The sequence below is a fragment of the Prionailurus viverrinus genome, chromosome B3 (assembly GCF_022837055.1).
Source record: "Prionailurus viverrinus isolate Anna chromosome B3, UM_Priviv_1.0, whole genome shotgun sequence".
NCBI lineage: Eukaryota > Metazoa > Chordata > Mammalia > Carnivora > Felidae > Prionailurus > Prionailurus viverrinus.
This window is the reverse complement of record NC_062566.1, coordinates 49,301,475-49,320,992: the sequence shown is the minus strand read 5'-3', so window position 1 is coordinate 49,320,992 and position 19,518 is coordinate 49,301,475. Positions and strand designations below refer to the sequence as shown.

General features: G+C 42.4%; 1 protein-coding gene across 1 annotated transcript in view; it reads left to right on the top strand.

Moving 5' to 3' along the window:
- Window positions 1-742: 742 nt before the first annotated feature.
- The window catches only part of SLC27A2 (solute carrier family 27 member 2), a 44,240-nt gene continuing 25,464 nt past the window's right edge, over window positions 743-19,518 (top strand). The window contains exons 1-4 of the mRNA XM_047863123.1: window positions 743-1,379; window positions 10,525-10,734; window positions 15,656-15,814; window positions 18,379-18,503. Of these exons, the coding sequence (XP_047719079.1) occupies window positions 902-1,379; window positions 10,525-10,734; window positions 15,656-15,814; window positions 18,379-18,503 (972 nt within the window). The 5' untranslated portion in view covers window positions 743-901. The remainder of the gene's footprint in view (window positions 1,380-10,524; window positions 10,735-15,655; window positions 15,815-18,378; window positions 18,504-19,518) is intronic.

Here is a 19,518-nt window from a genome sequence, read left to right as displayed (position 1 = left end):
AGAATCACGTAGAACCAAATATTAAAAGTCAAACACACACATGTCCAAAACCGCCGGAGCTTGGTTTCAGCTGGCAGAGTGTGGCGCTCCCTCACGCCCAATCTGGGCTAGCTGGACCCGGCTGGGCCCGACTAGGATCACAGTGTCCCGTCCTCACCTACAGCCCAAGGACTGGGGTGAGGTGGAGGTGACAGTCTCGGGTGTCTCTGTTCAACCGTGAAATCCTCGCCACAGGAGACAGCCCGGCAATTGGGCTGCGGGGGAGGGTGCAAATCTGACAAGACACCAAGCGGAAAGCCCCTGGGCCCAAGAAGGGAGAGATGGGATTCTAATTTGGCAGTGGCGCCTGGTACCCGTTTCTAATAAATAACCGGACTCACATTTACAAGGGGCTTCACTGGTAATAACAGCAAGTCGTTTGTATAAGGCACCCTGCTAGTGGTGGCAGTGAACAGCGAGACGCTTACGTTATCTCCTCTAATCTCAACAGCCGCTAAGTGCCTCTTGTCATCAGCATTCGGACAAGGAAACCGTGGCTCCGAGGTGGAAGGTACTCGGGTCACAACGCAGACCGCCGGCGGCGCGCGGAGCGCCTCAAAGCCTCCTTCCCCGCCGGGGGGGTGGGGGGAGACCACAGGGCCGAGCGCGCAGGTGGCTGCACACCCACCAGGGGGCGGGCTCAGCCGGCGGGTCCCTCCTGTCACCCCGGCAGTCCACACGTCGCTCCACTTGCCCGAGAGCCCGCGCTGGTGCCGGCAGCTCAGGTGCTCCGCCGCCACCCCAGCCTCGCCGCGCCCCCGCGCAGCCCGCCCGCCGTCCGCGAGGAGCCCTCCCCGCCGCCGCGCTGCACGCCCGGAGCGCGCCTCCTGTCCTCGCGGGGACTGGGGGCCCCGCCGCTGTCATGCTGCCCGCCCTGTACACGGCTCTGGCGGGACTGCTGCTCCTGCCGCTGCTGGTGAACCTCTGCTGCCCCTACTTCTTCCAGGACGTGGGCTACTTCCTGCGCCTGGCCGGCGTGGCCCGGCGAGTGCGCAGATACGGGCAGCAGCGGCCGGTGCGCACCGTCCTTCACAAGTTTCTGGAACAAGCGCGCCAGAGCCCGCACAAGCCTTTCCTGCTTTTCCGTGACGAGACGCTCACCTATGCGCAGGTGGACCGGCGCAGCAACCAAGTGGCGCGGGCGCTGCACGACCACGTCGGCCTGCGCCAGGGAGACTGCGTGGCGATCTTCATGGGCAACGAACCAGCCTACGTGTGGCTGTGGCTGGGGCTGGCCAAGCTGGGCTGTGCCATGTCGTGCCTCAACTCCAACATCCGCGCGAAGTCCCTGCTGCACTGCTTCCAGTGTTGCGGCGCGAAGGTGCTACTGGTCTCACCAGGTGAGCCCGGGGACCGCCCGCCCTGGCAGTGGGCTCCCCCGCACCTTGACAGACCAGCCACTGCATGGTATAGGGGGTTGGAAAGGGAACTTCAGGTCCGAACTGGAAGTGTAGAGGGAGGGGATGGCAACCCTTCCTCAAGACGCTAATGGTCATTAAAACAGCCCGTTGTGGAAGCTCTTTCAGGCACTGTGTTAAGCACCGTGCAGTACATAGTGTTGCTTTTAATCCTCACATAACACAGGGCTTACTATCGGGCTTTGTAGGTGAGACCACCGAGGACCGTGAAGCCTTAGGTCCCAGGTTGTAGAGCTGAGGAGAGGGGTTAACCAGAGCTGTCTATCTTCAGAGTCCAGGCTTTTAACCAAAACCGACAATATGGGCATTAAAATGCAGAGTCTTGAGTGTGAACTCTAGAGGATCCGGAATGTTCTCACCTCTGCTGTTTGATTGGCTACATGATCACGAGAAAGTCATTTTCCCTTCCTGTCCCGTGGTGTCCTCCTCTAATAGAGGGTCTTCACGGCTGCTTCGGGCTCTCAAATGCTGTTAGCCTCTCTGGATTCTCACTGCAGAGAAGGTTACCCCACCTACTCCCCAAGACTTTGGGGATCTGCTGCAGTGCCGTCAGTCCCCATTACATCTATAACCAAAGCGACCGTTGGTTCTGTAGTTCCCTCCTGCCACACTTGAAAGGATGATCCTTTCAAGAAAATCCCCAACAATTTCTAGTTGCCTGAGAAAAGAGACGATTTAATCTCTTAGTAACTGGAAGACTCTCTTAAACCTATTACTTTACCTTTTGGTTCCTAAGAAAGTATCGCAGTGATCTTTTTTACCAATTCAGGAGGGATTTAAATACTACTTGCCTGCATAGTATCTCAGGCTTTGTGTGAGGGAGGTCAGGGACTGCAGAGATTAGGTCTGTAATCAAGTCTTGTAGCACAAACTTTTGAGGTTAGGTTTAGAAAAGCAGATGATATAAAAACCACCAGGTAGAGAGTCCCCACAAGGCACAAGCTAGTTGCCACAAAAGGACAGGGAGAAAATAAGATGAATTACTTCAAGGATGTTACACTCCAGTAAAAGAACTAAGCCACATACCCAAATGTCTGTGAACGTGATACCCAGAAGAATGTGATAAGTATGCCGAAAGAACTACAGAGTTGGGCCTTGGGGGGGGGGGGGGGGGGGATGGATAGAGGCAGGGGATGAGCAGAGAGTGAAAATTCCTGGAGGCATTGACAGTGAGCTGGGCAAGTGCAGTAGGGGAGAGGGGATTCCAGGCAAGAGGAGCCCCAGAGGCTGTTTTCATCAGGTTCATAACACAGATGCTTCATTAGAGTTTTGCTATGTAAGGACAACAATAGTGGTAGTTTTTAAAGGCTGTTTACTGAAGGGACTCTACTGTAGAGAAAATAAGGACTCAGGGAATTCAAAGAATGGCTAACGGCAGAGGCCTCACTTCCATGAAGGGGATTAATTTTCCAGGGCCAACTTTAATCAAGGATCAAGGCATAGAGATAATCTGATCTCCACTTCTCTCCTCTCTCTGAGTTGTACAAGGAAAAGCTTAGATGAGTTGCTTCACTGGACTTTGATTATCTCAAAGGCTTAGAATTCTCTCATATATCTTTGAATAACGACCTAGCAATACCTAGCATATAGTAGTCATTCAATAATGTTTGTCAAATTAATGAGTTCCATTATTCTGGTTGGTTGCAATAGGCTTTCTTCTCTGAAGCATAAGAACCATTGGATTAGGCATGAGGACATGAAAAATGATGTAAAAAAGTTAAATATATCCTGATTTGAGAAAATCCATTTAGATCCAATCTCCCAGGCCCAGCCTCACCCTACCAGATTTGCTTACCTCCCAGTTCACCTCTGGCAGTTGGCTGTAGGAGAGAGGTGCTCTCCTGGGGTCTCATTGCCAGAGAGAGAGCTGGTCATGAGCATAGGATGGGCTGGGACCATAGTAGGGAGGGTCTGTGCATAGGATAGTGGAGGACAAAAACGGAAACATCAAATAATAATGTACTCAAGGGCTGAGATCGCAAGCAGCCCAAGGTCTGAACAGAGAGCTAGCTTAAAGACATTCTCTAAAATTTTTCTTCTTACCCTGCTCATAACTAAAGGTTGCAAGACAGGTGGTTGTACATCTCCATCAAAATAAACTAGCACTTTGCTAGCATATTCGGGAAGGCCAGCAGTTCTTTTTCCTTAGAAACAAGAAGGGTAGAAGCAAAACAACTTTAAATCAGACGTTAATGTTATTGAATCTGAAGAAGGATAGAATTCAGATTATTCTGCACATTGAGTGTAAGTGGCCAGTATTCCAAAAAGACCTTCCTACAGCCTCCTGAGAAAAATAGGGAAGTAGATAGCTAGTAGAAAGGTGACATGGCTGCTTGTGGATATCAAATGATAACAATTATGTAAGTCCTGGTATGACTGGGTAACTTCATGACAAAGAATTATGCTTGATTCTGGGACTATTTAGAAAGTGAGAGTTCGCTTAAGTAAGAACTTTAAAATAATATTAAGAAGATATATAACTACGCAAAGGTAATATGAATATGTATTCCCCTGTTAAAGATTTACTTGTTGCTGGCGAGACTTACCCTTGGTTAACATCTTTCTGACCTCAGGGCAATTTGTTTTGTGGGGGGAGGGGAAGAGGTGAATGCACGCCTCTATCTGAAGGTGTTCTAACTCGTACCTTGTCGATGTACAGACCAGACAATGGGTTCTTAAATGTGAAAGTTCCAAACTGCCTATGCTAAAAATGCAAAATCACGGTTACAAATGGCATTTGAAAGGCTGTTTTCAGACTGTCTCCAAGGGCTGTCAAGAACCAGTTTGTGTTTCAGGTGCCTTTTTGAATGAAGAAAAGGTAAAGCCTTCAATCCTGACTTGCCCATCTACCAACCATTTCACAATCATCCTAGAACTTTGATCAAAACACATTTCCTTTCATTGCCTCCTTTTCAGGTCCCACTTTATTGATAAGCATTTCTGGGGTGTTTGATTTAACTCCATCAGATACCCATTCAATGAGGCAATGGAGTAGCAGAACAAGCCTCTAGATTAAATGCCTTTCCTAGCAGAAAGCTGCAGAGTTAGCCAGTAGCATCTTACCAGCTCAGTGGTGAAGACTGGTTCAGCTCGCCACCTGCCCTCTCTCCCCACTTTCTAAGAATGGGCCCAGGTATTCATAAGTTTCTTCTTCTTTTATTAAAAAAAAAAAAAAAAGCAGAGAAACTTCATATGCTATCTTGATTTCTTTTTTTTTTTTTTTAACAAGATAGATTTTAAGGAAGGGAGGAGAAATGTGGTAATCACTCAATTTTCCATCACTCCAGTATGCACTGCTTTCTCTGAGGTTCTATTTCAATCCATGGCTTAAAACCAGACCATTGAGGAATCAACAGGTCTGCTCTACACCACTGAGATAACTTTCTGTGAATACTGTTTTTCACACCCAAGCTTTTAATAAAGCTCAAGGCTATGCTTGTCAAAGAACATGAACAAGAGATTGTCAGTAGTACTCTTCAAAGGCAGATTCCACATGCTTCATTTAACAAGTACTGAGCAGAAGGTCAAATAGGCAGCATCTTCTAAAAAGTAAAGCCGTCTTCCAAAACTTTAACCTGAATGGCTGATATAAGGAGACAGGAATCCTATAAACCCAGTATATTTCTGTTCATTTTGTATCTGTCTTTTCATACATAGACTCACTGAGCTTCTGTCCCCATTTGTAGAAATTGGGTTACTGGGGGCGCCTGGGTGGCGCAGTCGGTTAGGCGTCCGACTTCAGCCAGGTCACGATCTCACAGTCCGTGAGTTCGAGCCCCGCGTCAGGCTCTGGGCTGATGGCTCAGAGCCTGGAGCCTGTTTCCGATTCTGTGTCTCCCTCTCTCTCTGCCCCTCCCCCGTTCATGCTCTGTCTCTCTCTGTCCCAAAAATAAGTAAACGTTGAAAAAAAAAAAAAAAGAAATTGGGTTACTGTATCTTTACCACAGGGTTCTTGTGAAAATTATGACATAAATTGTGTAAAGCTACTCTACAAATTGGTCTATACAAATGAAAAATGTAAGGGCTTTGCTATCAGTAAGGATGCAATGTATAGTGGATGCTGTGATAGACTACCCAAATCCCCTCTCAGGACTGAGATGCTCATTCCTTATCTGTTGGGATCATTGGCAGCTAAAGTTCTCAGCTGAGACCACTTCCAGGATTTGCCCTTGCTTAAAAAGAGCCACTGTGCCCAAGGTTAAGCACTACCCTCCCCCCCACCCCCACCCCTGCCTCCTGCATCCAGTGACTGGTTCACGGGCAGGGGTGAAGGTATAGCCCACTTTCCTTAGTTTGGAACAATCCTGAAGGGCCATCCCAGGCCCAGAGTCCCCATAGGATCAGAGGATCAGTTGAGCGAGTACCCTATGTGACTGCATCACTGTTCAACTTTCCCTCTATCCAGTCCGCTTCTCTTACAGCCTCACAGATGTCATTCCCAAGAACATTCCTGCATGTAAATCTCAAAACCCAGAGTTCCCAGCAACTCAACCTGTGCCAAGTAGAATTATTTGAGCTTTTGTATCCAAGTTGTTGATTGCCACTTTTAAGTAAGCAGACTTTATGGTAAGAATTAACACACACACACGCCCTACATAAAAAATCTGTGAAGGGGAAAACATGTACGTCCAAATGTAGTCATAAAAAGCTTAAGGAAAGACACCAAATAACAAAGAGATAGTTAATAATTGATATTCACTTCCAGAATTTCCTTTCAAATTTCAGTTTTATAGCAGCATCTCTAGGGGAAGAAAGGCTGCTACAATTGGACATGTTAGGTGTGTCTAATATGGTTGGTGAGTCACTGGACCCTCAGGTCAATGCCCAAATGCTAATTGTACACCAGCAGCCCAGAGGACATGTAGGGAAATTGTGTTGGGCAAGGTCAGTGGCCTTCCCTACAGCTGAGATGCCTTCTCTGAAAGGTATCACAAACTAAATGTTTGGTAGGGTAGGAAGATGAATGTAGTAGAAGATATTTGACACCAAATTGCTTGAACTGTAATCAAGCATGACACCTGCTTAATTACATTTTCTTTTTCCTTTTTTAAAAAATGGAATGTAAATTTCATGCTGAAAAATTTATCATGGTCTTCCACGCAGTCCATTTGCCTGACTTACACCAGGGACTTGGGCCCTGCCCCCATCCCAGCCTCTTATTCCAACCTTCTTCCCTCCTGTTCTACACTCCAGTCAGCTTTAGCCTCTTAGTTACTGTGGTACCATGTTGTGTGCCCCCCAGCCTTTACATAAGCTGTTCCCTCTGCTAGAAACAGGCACAGCCAATCTCAGTTGATCTTCAACTTGTTGCCAATTCTTGTTTATCTTTCAGGTCTCCATTTAGATGATCCTGCCTCTGGGCTGTCTTTGTGTTCCTCCCCAAACATCATAACCCCTATTGTGACACCTAGGACACCTTATTTTAATGGATAATTTCCTCCCCCATTAGGCTCTATAGAAACAGGGACAGTATCAGTTTTGTTCACTGTTATATCCAGTGCTTAGAACCATGCCTGGTACATAGGGAGCACCCTTTAGATAGATATTGAATAAATGTTGGGAAAGAGGGAGGGAGAGAAGAAAGACTAATCCAGGTAACTTATAACACAGTATTTAAGTATATAGCCTCAGAGGAGGGAGGGAGGGAAGGGAAAGAGGGAGGAGATTTCTTAATTCTTGAAGTAGCAATTGTTGTTGTCATTTTTAATTTATTGGTCTGGGCCCTTGTATGCAAGGCATATCTGTATTATAATAATTATTTCATTGTGCATTATATTTTATTAGAGGTTTATCAACTCATAGTATTGTAAGATCTGAATCCTTTAAAATCAACAGCTTTAGGGGCGCCTGGGTGGCTCCGCTGGTTAAGTGTCTGACTTCAGCTCAGGTCATGATCTCGCGGTTTGTGAGTTTGAGCCCTGCGTTGGGCTCTGTGCTGACAGCTCGGAGCTTGAAGCCTGCTTCTGACTCTGTGTCTCCCCATCTCTTGGCCCCTCCCCTGCTCATTCTCTCTCTCTTATTATTACTCAATAATAAGTAAATGTTAAAAAATTTTTTTTAAATCAACAACTAGTTTATTCCTCTGTCTCTTCCACACAAACACAATCCTTTGTGCACATTCTTTGAATTACAAGCACTTGTTGAGCACTCACTACTGTTGACTATGTGAAGAGGATTAAGTTATGATCCTTAATCTCAAAGTTTTCACTAATAGAGGAGAAAAAGAACGAGCAAGTTGTACTATGTACTAACTACTCTGCCAGAAGTATATGCAGGCCCCTGTGGGAGCACCTCACTTTGTAGAGGGAGGGAAGGCAACAGAGAGAAGTGTCACCAAGGGTGAGTCTTGAAGGGTGAGCTGGAGTTTTCCAGGTGACCCGGATGTAGGAGGGCACTCAAAGCAGGTAAAACCATTTGAACAAAGCCCATGAGATGTGAGGATATGGGTACATTCCGTTCACATAGATCAGTGTAATTAAAGGAAAGGGGACAAGAGATGGTACTAAGAGATGACATCAGAAAAGTCCCCAGGGGTTAGACTGTGAATGAGCTCGGGACCTCACATGTTGCATAAGGAGAGTGGACTCACCACAAAGGATGAGCAGCCATTGAAAGATTCTGAACAGGGCAGTAACAAGAAGCCATAGTGTAGCTGATCAGTTGGAAGCAAGGAAAGATTAGAGATAAGGAGATTGATCAGGAGGCTAATGGGATGATTAAAGTAGGAAATAATGAGGATCTGGACCAAGGCAGTGGCAAGGAATGGGGTGTTTTTATAACAGTCATATTTTTGGTTAATATTTTGAAGTGCTGAAGGAACCTGTTAAAATAAAAGAGTAGAAAAGGAGAACGGAAGTTCAAGGGGCCAAAAGGGGGAGAAGCTGATCTGATGGAGGTTAAAAAAATATTTGAGGCAAATAGTTTATTGAAGAATGGTGGCCAGGGGTGCCTGGGTGGCTTAGTCAGTTGAGCATCTGACTCTTGATTTCGGCTCAAGTCATGATTTCATGGTCCTAAGATTGAGCATGCATCGGGCTCTGTGCTAGTGTGCAACCTGCTTGAGATTCTCTCTCTCTTTCTCTCTCTGCCACTGTCCAACTTGAGCGCTCACATGCACACACTTTCTCTCTCTCTCTTTCTAAAAATAAAAATAAATAATAATAAATAATAATAAAAGAATGATAGCCAATAGGAACTCCAGGAGAAAACTCAGGAAGTATGATTATAGTGTGTTACTTCTGCAGTGAATAATATTTACATAGTTATAATCTTGTTGATCCTGATTATTGGTGTTCAGCTTCTAGAACCAACCCATAAACAAAGCTGGGAAGATGGAATTATAGCCTCAGAATAGATGTACATACTATTAACCTAGACAACATAAAGTGGAGATAGTAACTGTTGGGAGTGGACAAGGGTAAAACAAGGGTGGGGATCAAAATTGTTAGGTCTCAAGGTAGCAGGAAAAGCACATTGTTTGGTGACAGACAAGTGACTGTTACAAGACCTAGGTTTAAAAAAAATGAAAAGGGATTGTGCCTCTAGGCAGCAGGTTTAGTTTTTAAGAGGGATGGGGTAAGGGACTGTTGATCTTTATTATAGACTCTTTTGTACTCTTTGATTGATTTTTACCATGTGCATGAGTCCTCTGGTTAAAATGTTTTGAAATTTTTTTTAATGCATCTGTCCAGATGATATTTTTTGTTTTGATGGAGACATCATATATAAACATCTGAAAAACAAAGTATATAGGATGCATTAGGTATAGCCTCCCCAAGGTAATTCCTTCCGGTATTGGGTCACCTTCCTATTAAGTATATTCACCTCAGCTATCACAAGTTCAAGATAAGTAAGCTTAAAGGTCATCTCATCTTGTGATTTAAGGGCACATAAATCAAGTAGCAAACATGAAGGTTTTTTTGGCATTGACCTATAGTAAAAAATATATTTGTCTGTGGCCCAGTACCCAGACACCCACATAACTGAAACAAATTTTTAAAAAACTGATACTTCCCTCTTACTCTGTGTGATACACTCTGAAAATTTATATTTCCTTCTATTTTAATTTTTTTTAATGTGGTCACTTCAAATGATTTTAAAAACCCACTATTGTACTGTGCCCTATGGTTTGAAAAACATGCTAATCAGTCCTGTTTTTTTCTCATACCAGAAAATGTGCTTATGAAATTTGGAGGTTATTTCTCAGATAAGCTGAACCTTCCTTGGGGAACTATTTGTTACTGATATGTTAAATATATATATATATATATATACATATATATATGTTGGGGCACCTGGGTGGCTCAGTCAGTTAAGCATCTGACTTCGACTCAGATCATGATCTCGCAGTTCATGGGTTCAAGCCTTGCGTCAGGCTCTGTGCAGACAGCTCAGAGCCTGGAGCCTGCTTCAGATTCTGTGTCTCCCTCTTTCTCTGCCCCTCCCCTACTTGTGCTCTGTCTCTCTCTCTCAAAAATAAACATTAATATATATATATATACATATATATATATATATGTGTATATATATATATGTGTGTGTGTGTGTGTGTATATATATATATATATATATATACACACACACATATATATATTATATAAAGTTCACTTCTATCATCTTAGTTAGCATGGCTGCCTTGTTTTCATTCCTCGTCTCCTACCTTAAAATTTTCTTTTTTTCTTTTTCATCACTAGGGGACACATATATTAGGAATAACCAAATTCATTTCTGGAGTATTTTGAGATGTATACCAGACATGCTTATAAGTTATATGCTTATATATCTTGGTTTTTATCCATGTGTCCATTTGTACAGATTTCAACCAACTATCTGCTGCTTATGAAACCATTAAAACCTAGCCTTCCCTCAAACTTTGAAATCTTGTGATATTTTTCACATGTAGCAAATTCCATGTTTAATATCACGTGACTATAACTCCACTTGTCATGTCTACACAGTTCAGCAAAAATTATGCCAAAAACATAATTACTGTGAGGCTTGTTATACTAATAGAACTTTTTAAAGTGGACTAATTTAATGTGTTTGGATTTTTTTTTTCCTTATTAAGAACTACAAGAAGCTGTGGAAGAGGTGCTACCAAGCCTGAAAAAGGATAATGTGTCCATCTATTATGTGAGCAGAACTTCTAACACGGATGGGGTTGAATCTTTACTGGACAAAGTGGATGAAGTGTCAACAGAACCTATTCCAGAGTCGTGGAGGTCTGAAGTCAGTTTTTCCAGTCCTGCCTTATACATTTATACTTCTGGAACCACAGGTAAAAATAAAGAGAGGATTCTCAAAGAAATGGACCAATCCTGAAGGAGTTAAATGTTGGGTTAGGTTTTCAAATGGTCTTTTCCTTTGGCAAAACTTACCCAATAACTAATAGTTAGAGGATTTAGCTCTTTCACCTGTGGGAACTGATCTTATTTCATAGCATATAATCCTATTTGGGTTTGCCCAGGCTACACATATTTTCCCCTAGTTGGTATGTAGAACAGATAAATAGGTTAAGCAAGAAATACAAAAATAATTGTGAGGATGGATGAAATTTGGCACTGAATAGGTTTTTGGAAGTTTTAAATGATTGTTGGATTTTTATTATATTATATTCCAAGTCCACACATAATGTATAACCAATTATTAATGGGACTCCAAAGAAGACATTAGGACAATAATGGGGTTGTATTTTACATAAATGTTTTTACCGCTATCTTCCCATGCAACACTGACTTGGTGCTGTGGGTATAGGATGGCTGTAGCCCAGGGCCTAAAATAGTGTATTTCTTCCAGTCTAGGATATCTTCAACTGTAAGCTGCACCATAACTTTATGAGCCACTAAGAGAAAACACTGCCAATTAACAGTGTTATTGGAACATTGCTATATAGAACATGCACTATTAAAGATAGAATGCACTATCCACTCTCCTATGAGCTTTATGGTCTATGTTCATACAATTCTCCTACCATCCTTAAGACAGATACCAATCTTATTCCCATTTTACCAATCCAGAAACTGAGAGGGTAAGAACTTCTCAAGACAGATAGAAGTGTCAAGATTCACCTTGGTAGGCTGACTCCACAGCTCATAAATCTGACCTCTCTGCCACAAAACTGCCCAGTTCTTCCATTTAACAGATATGTGGTGTCTGCCTAATATAGGCCAGGGAAAACATTATGAAAATGTTAATAATATGAGGCCTGAGGGATATAGTTAGAAGGAGGACAGGAAGCCAGTACCAGCATGCTGACCATTATTACTAATATTGGAAAACTGAATATGTGAATCTTCTCTCTTTTGATTAAAATTTTATTTATTTTATTTTTTTTAAAATTTTTTTTTAACGTTTATTTATTTTTGAGACAGAGAGAGACAGAGCATGAATGGGGGAGGGGCAGAGAGAGAGGGAGACACAGAATCGGAAGCAGGCTCCAGGCTCTGGGCCATCAGCCCAGAGCCCAACTCGGGGCTCGAACTCACGGACCGTGAGATCGTGACCTGAGCTGAAGTCGGACGCCCAACCGACTGAGCCACCCAGGAGCCCCTAAAATTTTAACTTAAGGTAACGCACACATGAGTTTCCTTGTAGAACACTCTAACTGATTATAGGTAAAGCCTTTTATCTCAACACCAGCCTATAAACACTCCCTCCTTCACCTTAACAGGCCCTCGGCACCCATCTGCTCTCCCAGTTTTCAGACCTGAATGTCAACTTCACTTCATACAATCACTTTCACTTAGTGTTTTCTTTAAGTAAATGAAGAAGGGAGATTGGGAATGGCATATTAAAACCAATGCCCAAAGCATGCCCATCCTTTTTCCATCTGCCGGCAGTTATATCCTAGCATGCCAACAGAATGGTGGAATGACATAGTTAACCAAATGCTTCCCCTATGTACAGATAGTACCTCAATATATGAGACTTCTACCCTCATTTCTTAATAGAATGGTAAAATTTAATTGTAACCTTTGGGAAATGATTGAGAAAAACAGAGTCCTTGGTTACTGACAAGGAGTTCTTGTCTTAATGCCAGACATTAGACCTGCAGGTTGGTCTGCAGATTTTAGCAGTCAAATATAAAACCCATTTAGTAGATCTGCAGGTTTTAGCAGTCAGATATAAAATCCATTTTAGGGAGAAAAAGAGAATGGAGGGGCACCTGGGTGGCTCAGTCGGTTAAGCCTCCGACTTCGGCTCAGGTCATGATCTCATGGTTGGTAAATTCAAGCCCTGCGTTGGGCTCTGTGCTGACAGCTCAGAGGCTGCAGCCTGCTTCAGATTCTACGTCTCCCCCTCTCTCTGCCCCTCCCATGCTTGTGCTTCGTCTCTCTCTGTCTCTCAATAATAAATAAACATTTAAAAAAATTTTTTACAGGAAAAGAGAATGGACACTCCTTCATTTAATCCCGCAATTCAGAATTTATATTTAATTGGAAGATAAATGGTTTGGTGTGTATTTACTTCTCTCCTTATCTCTGAGTAAAATATTTGCTAAGTTACTCTGGTAAAGATTACATAAAAGAACTCATTTAATCAGTTGGAGAACAAAGTTCCTCACAGTCCTTAGCACAAAATTACATAATACCCACCAAACATTCATATTTCTTCACTAACACAAAATCTTAAATTAGGAAATTTTTGAAAGTACTTCAAAGCAGCAAAGGCTATGTATTTCATTTTTAAAAATATACTATACCCCGTTCATGCTCTGTCTCTCTCTGTCCCAAAAATAAATAAACGTTGAAAAAAAATAAAAATAAAAAAATAAAAATAAAAAAATGGGGCGCCTGGGTGGCGCAGTCAGTTAAGCGTCCAACTTCAGCCAGGTCATGATCTCGCGGTCCGTGAGTTCGAGCCCCGTGTCAGGCTCTGGGCTGATGGCTCAGAGCCTGGAGCCTGTTTCCGATTCTGTGTCTCCCTCTCTCTCTGCCCCTCCCCCGTTCATGCTCTGTCTCTCTCTGTCCCAAAAATAAATAAACGTTGAAAAATAAATAAATAAATAAATAAATAAATAAATAAATAAAATAAAAATATACTATAGAGCTTTTACTATCCAGACAATTCTTTTCCATGGATACAGTTGATTTATTGATGCCTTCTTCTATGTCTTCGTATTAGTGTAGAATGGGGCATTGATACTGACACAATGCCACTGGCCCTCTGTCAAAGAAAATGAATTTTGAATTGTGTTTACAATTATGGTAGTGTGCTGGACATACTGCTTTGCCTTATAATGAATGGCTGTTTCTTAGGCAATACTGATCAAAGGCACCATCAAATATGGAAGGGTCTGAGTCTGCAGAGAACTATCTTCCTGTTCACAACGTCCATTTACCCACTCAGGTCTTAACCTCTAGCCCCAGCTCCTTAGTAATGGCTTTGTGCCCTCCCCCCACTAAACTGACTTCCCCTGGGAAGCAACATAATTTTTTTTAATGTTTATTCACTTTTGAGAGAGACAGGCAGACTGTGAGCGGGGGAGGGGCAGAGAGAGAGGGAGACACAAAATCCGAAGTAGGCTCCAGGCTCTGAGCTGTCAGCACAGAGCTCGTCACAGGGCTTGAACTCACGAACTGTGAGTGGAAGTCGGACACTTAACTGACTGAACCACCCAGGCACCCTCCCCTGGGTACAATATAAATATATCCTTTTAATACAGTCTTACCAAAAAAGTGACATAAATTACATGTAAGGAATTGCAAATATACTGAAACTACACTCCCAATACCTATCAAAATGACAAAAGATGTTTATCTTTTGACCCTGCAATCTCACTTCAGCAAGTTTATCCTACAAATACAGCATTGTTCATACTGCAAACTACCATGTGGACCAGGCTATTCACTACAGCATCATTTGAAATAGCCAAATAGTTAAATAAATTATAATGTAACATACAAAGGACTTGATGCAACTGAGAGAGAGGGAGGGAGGGAGGGAGAGAGGGGAAGAATATATGAATGAATAAATAAATAAGGGAAATTTCTTTGTATAAATGTGGACAGTTTTCTACCATAAATTGCTAAGTAGAAGGGGGAGAAAGTGCAGAAAGGTGTGAATTTTTTAAGGTTATTTACTTTGAGAGAGACACAGAAAGTAGGGAGAGTCAGAGGGGGAAGGAAAAAGAGAATTCCTTTTTTTTTTTTTAATAATTTTCTTTTTTTTTTAATTTCTTTTTTTTAACATTTACTTATTTTTGAGACAGAGAGAGACAGAGCATGAATGAATTTTGAGACAGAGAGAGAGGGAGACACAGAATCGGAAACAGGCTCCAGGCTCTGAGGCATCAGCCCAGAGCCCGATGCGGGGCTCGAACTCACAGACCACTAAATCGTGACCTGAGCTGAGATCGGACACTCAACAGACTGAGCCACCCAGGCACCCCAGGAAAGAGAGAATTCCAAGCAAGCTCTGTGCTGTCAGCGCAGAGCCAGAGGCGGGGCTCAAACTTACAACTGTGAGATCAAGACCTGAGCCAAAATCAAGAGTTGGACATTTAGCTGACTGACCCACCCGGGTGCCCCTGGGTGGAGAAAGGGCAAGAACCAATAAGCAACTCTTCATATTTGCTTATATTTATATAAAGAAATTCTAGAACAATACTTAAAGAATGCATAAAAGTGATTATGAAGGAAAGTGATGGGAATGGAATAAGCTATTTAATGTCTCTGAATCTCAGCCTTCTCATCTGTGGATTAAAGAATATAATTTTACTTACCTTGTTAATTATGAGAACTAAACGAAATTTGAAAATACCTTACAAGGTGGTAGGCACAAAACAAAAATTTGATAGACATTCATGCCTTTTTCTTCTAATTACATCTAACTCAGGTGTCAACAAGCTATGGTCTGTGTGCCAAATACAGCCCCTCCCAACCTGATTTTGTAAATAGAGCTTTATCTGAACACAACCGAATTCATTCCTTTCTGTGGTTGGCTGCTATTGGCTATAATAGTAGAGTTGAGTAGTTTTAACAGAGGTTGTATGACCCTGCAAAGCCTAAAACATTGACTATCTGGTCTTTTACAGAAGAAATTTGCTGGCTCTTGATGTAACCAGTCATGGCCCTCTCCTCTGCACTCTCTAACCACTGGATGATGGATTTTCCTAAGCCAGATCTCTCTTCCAAACCACTGGTCTGTGAATGATTCCATCCTGACTCACTCATGCCTTCTCTTGTATCTTTGCAAAGGTCTCCCGAAAGCTGCCAAGATCAATCACTATCGCCTGTGGTATGGAGCTAGCTTTGCCACTGCAAGCAGAATTAGGAAAGATGATGTCATCTATACCACCCTGCCCTTGTACCACAGTGCTGCGCTTATGGTCGGCCTCCATGGATGTATCATGACTGGTAAGACTTTTCTCTCAACAGGGCACTGGAGTCCAGTACACATTCGTATGTGCTCAACAGGGAAAGTAATACAAAATTTGCCTACTTTCCTGTCTGCCAGGGACAGCGTTTAATTCAATGTTAACAGCAAAGCTACTTGGCTCACGTATCACCAGCAAGTATCTAGAATCATTTCTATTTCCTCGTGCCTGCTAGTCTGATAAATAATGCTACAGATGTTCAGGATATCAAGGAGGAAACTTCTTTAAAACATTTTTATCCAAGTTAAGACACTTGATTCTTAAGTTCTGTAAATAATTCCCCTCTGTCATTTATGTCTTCCGAAATCTGCATGTGGATCTCCATCTGCATCTGATGTAAACTTCTCCCTTAGCCATCCCCATCCTACTTCGTTCTTCCCCCCTCACGCAACTCCTCAGCTCTGGTCAGAATACCTTGCTTTCCATCTCTTCTCTTTCTTTCTGAAATGTTGCCATTCAAATTAGAGTTGCCATTTTTTTCCTTTCAGTAGGCTTTATGCCACTTGTATACATTAAGACTCAGTCCAATGTCCACCTCTTCCAGAAAGCCATCTCTAACCCTCTAAGTAAAAAAAAAAACTTAATTTTTCCCCCGTGTGGCATTTCCTTTTAAATACTCATATATGTATATATAATAACATATATCCACATACATATATAAATGCATGCATGATGGCCCAAGCCTCTCTTTTTCCCTCATCAACTTATTGATCAACTGTAAAATACTTACCCCAGCCACAGTACCAGACTCCACATCAGCCAGGAACAACTGACTGGGCCTGATCATATAGCTGGGCTCTTCAAGAACTGGGGAACTCTGAGGCTCCCAAAGGGACTAATTCACTGCTCACACATTTGCTTAAGCACCAAAGATACATTCTAAGGAAGAAAAAATCATATTTAAAAAATCTTTTCCTCTTCTAAAACATCACACTCTTGTATATTTAGGAGTAAAGCTAAACTAAGAGCATGAAAAAGTATTTCTGAGATGTTTTTATTTCACTTTACTACATCTTATGACTATAATTTGGTTGGGTGTGATATATATTATTTTTACCCATTGTAATATGATATAGTTTCACATTGATATATATATTTTTTACCCATCTTTCCCTATTGCTATTATGACAAATTACCACAAACTTAGTGGCTTGAAAACAACATAATTTTTTTCTCTGTTTTGAAAGTCAGAAGTCCTATAATCCAGGTGTCTGCAGAGCTGTATCCCTTCTGGAAGTTCTAGGAAAGAGTCCATTTACTTGCTTTTTCCAGCTTCTAGAAGCTGCCTGCATTCTTTGGCTTGTGGCCACTTTTGCTGTCTTCACAACACATTCCTCCAGCCTTTTGTTTCTGCATCCATCCCCTTCTGCCCTTGACCTGCCTGCCTTCCTGTTAGAAGGCCATTTATGATTACCTTGGGCCCACCCAGGTTATCCAGGATGATCTTCCCATCTCAGAATCCTTAACTTAATCACATCTACACAGTTCTTTTTACCATGTAAGGTAGAATGTTCACAGGTTGTATGGATTAGAACATGGACATCTTTGGGAACCATTATTATGTCTACCTCACCCATCAAAGAATAGATTTCCTGCTTGTTCAAGACCTTGGCTCTCCATTGCCTGCAAAGTTAAGTCTGACTCCTCCACCTGGCACTTCCAAGTTCTCCATGATGGCACCCCTGGCTGCTTCTCTAGGCTCATCTCCCATGAGCCACCCCCTGTTCACCACTCCAGTTACAGGCCAACTGAGTCTTGGCTATCTTCCAACGCCTTCTGGACTGTCCTATCTTTTTGTTTCATACTGTTTTCTCTGCCTGGAATTCTCTTACCTTTATTCATATTCATTGCTCAAGACACAATTCAGATCTACCTCTTCCAAAATATGCCTTTCTCGGAGCGCCTGGGTGGCGCAGTCGGTTAAGCGTCCGACTTCAGCCAGGTCACGATCTCACGGTCCGTGAGTTCGAGCCCCGCGTCGGGCTCTGGGCTGATGGCTCAGAGCCTGGAGCCTGTTTCCGATTCTGTGTCTCCCTCTCTCTCTGCCCCTCGCCCGTTCATGCTCTGTCTCTCTCTGTCCCAAAAATAAATAAACGTTGAAAAAAAAAATTTTTTTTTTAAAAAATAAAAAAAAAAAATAAAATTAAAAAAAAAAAAATGCCTTTCTCAGCCCTTGCCCCCAAGCAGAATTAATACACACACACACACACTCACACACACACACACACACACACACACTCATGTTCACATTCCCTTAGAGATTCATTTGAAACTCTTATTTATTGCACACTGACTCTTATTAGAAAGATGTTTGTATGTGTCTTTTCCCTCACTAGATTGAAAGCCTCTGTTTTTATCCTGGTTAAAGCCTGGTTTTATCCTAAACCATGTCTTATTCATTTTTGTATTGAATCTAATTGATACTCAAAACTTGTTTGTGAATATAATTCACATTTAAAGTTCTACCTTTCAAAAATGACAAATACAACCAGGGAGTTTTTTGTAGCATCTCTTTATTAACACTTTATATACACTTCTCTGTAGGTGCTACTCTTGTTTTGCGGAACAAATTTTCAGCCAGCCAGTTTTGGGATGACTGCAGAAAATATAATGTCACTGTCATTCAGTATATTGGTGAACTTCTTCGGTATTTATGCAACTCACCCCAGGTAACGCTTCATTCATTTTGCTTCATTCATTTTGAAATGAATAAGATAGAAATTCAAGTAACTTTGGTCATGCTAGGTTTCAGCTGCTTCTCACACATCTATCAGTTTTCAGTGTAGACTACAATTGTGTGTCATGATAAAGTGCTTGGCACCACACCTATCATATAGAGAGGATTTACTAGGTGGCAGTTGCTATTAATATTATTATTCCCTACCTTTTTACCTGTTTTCACATCTCGCCCTCTGTCTAACATATCCTCCACTTCCCTATTTGTTTAAAGCCTTCTCACTGTCAAAGCCCAGTTCAAATGATACCTCCTATGTTAAACCTGTTTGGTCACTCCGACAAAAGTCATCACTCCCTTCCCTTACATCATTTGATTTCTACCCCTTTGTGGCCCTTGTCACATTGTAAGTGTTTGTCTTCATACCTTTTTTTCTCCCTAAGCTATAAAGACTTTGATGGCAGGGACCACATCTCGCATCCTTACTTGTCTTATACCACAAGACACACAGGAAATTTTTACTTAATGTTGATTAAAAAATCCCCTTGTGGCTTTGAAACCATTTGACTAAGTCTGTCAACAAGCTGGGAGCAGACGCCCAAAGTTACTCCAGAGGACTTGGATCTACTCTGTTTGCAGACGTCCAGATGTCTTGATGGGGCTGTTCAAAAGAACTTCTCCTTCCTGGTCCCTCCACTCTCATCAGAGGTCTGGCAGCCTTTCCGGGGGCCAAATCAAGGTTTCTCAGTGGTGACACTGCTGACATTTGGGGCCCATTCATTATTTGCTGTATGGAGTTATTCAGTGCACTATAGATGTTTAGTAGCATCTTTGGCGTTTACACAGGACATGGCCATAGTACCTTCTCCCTCCCCCCAGGCTGTGATAATCAAAATGTCTTCAGACATTGCCAAATGTCCCCTGGCAGGCAAAATCAACTCCAGTTGAGAACCATTAGACCAGACAATGCAGTAAACCTGGCAGATTCTGCTTCTTTTAGTCCTTTCAAT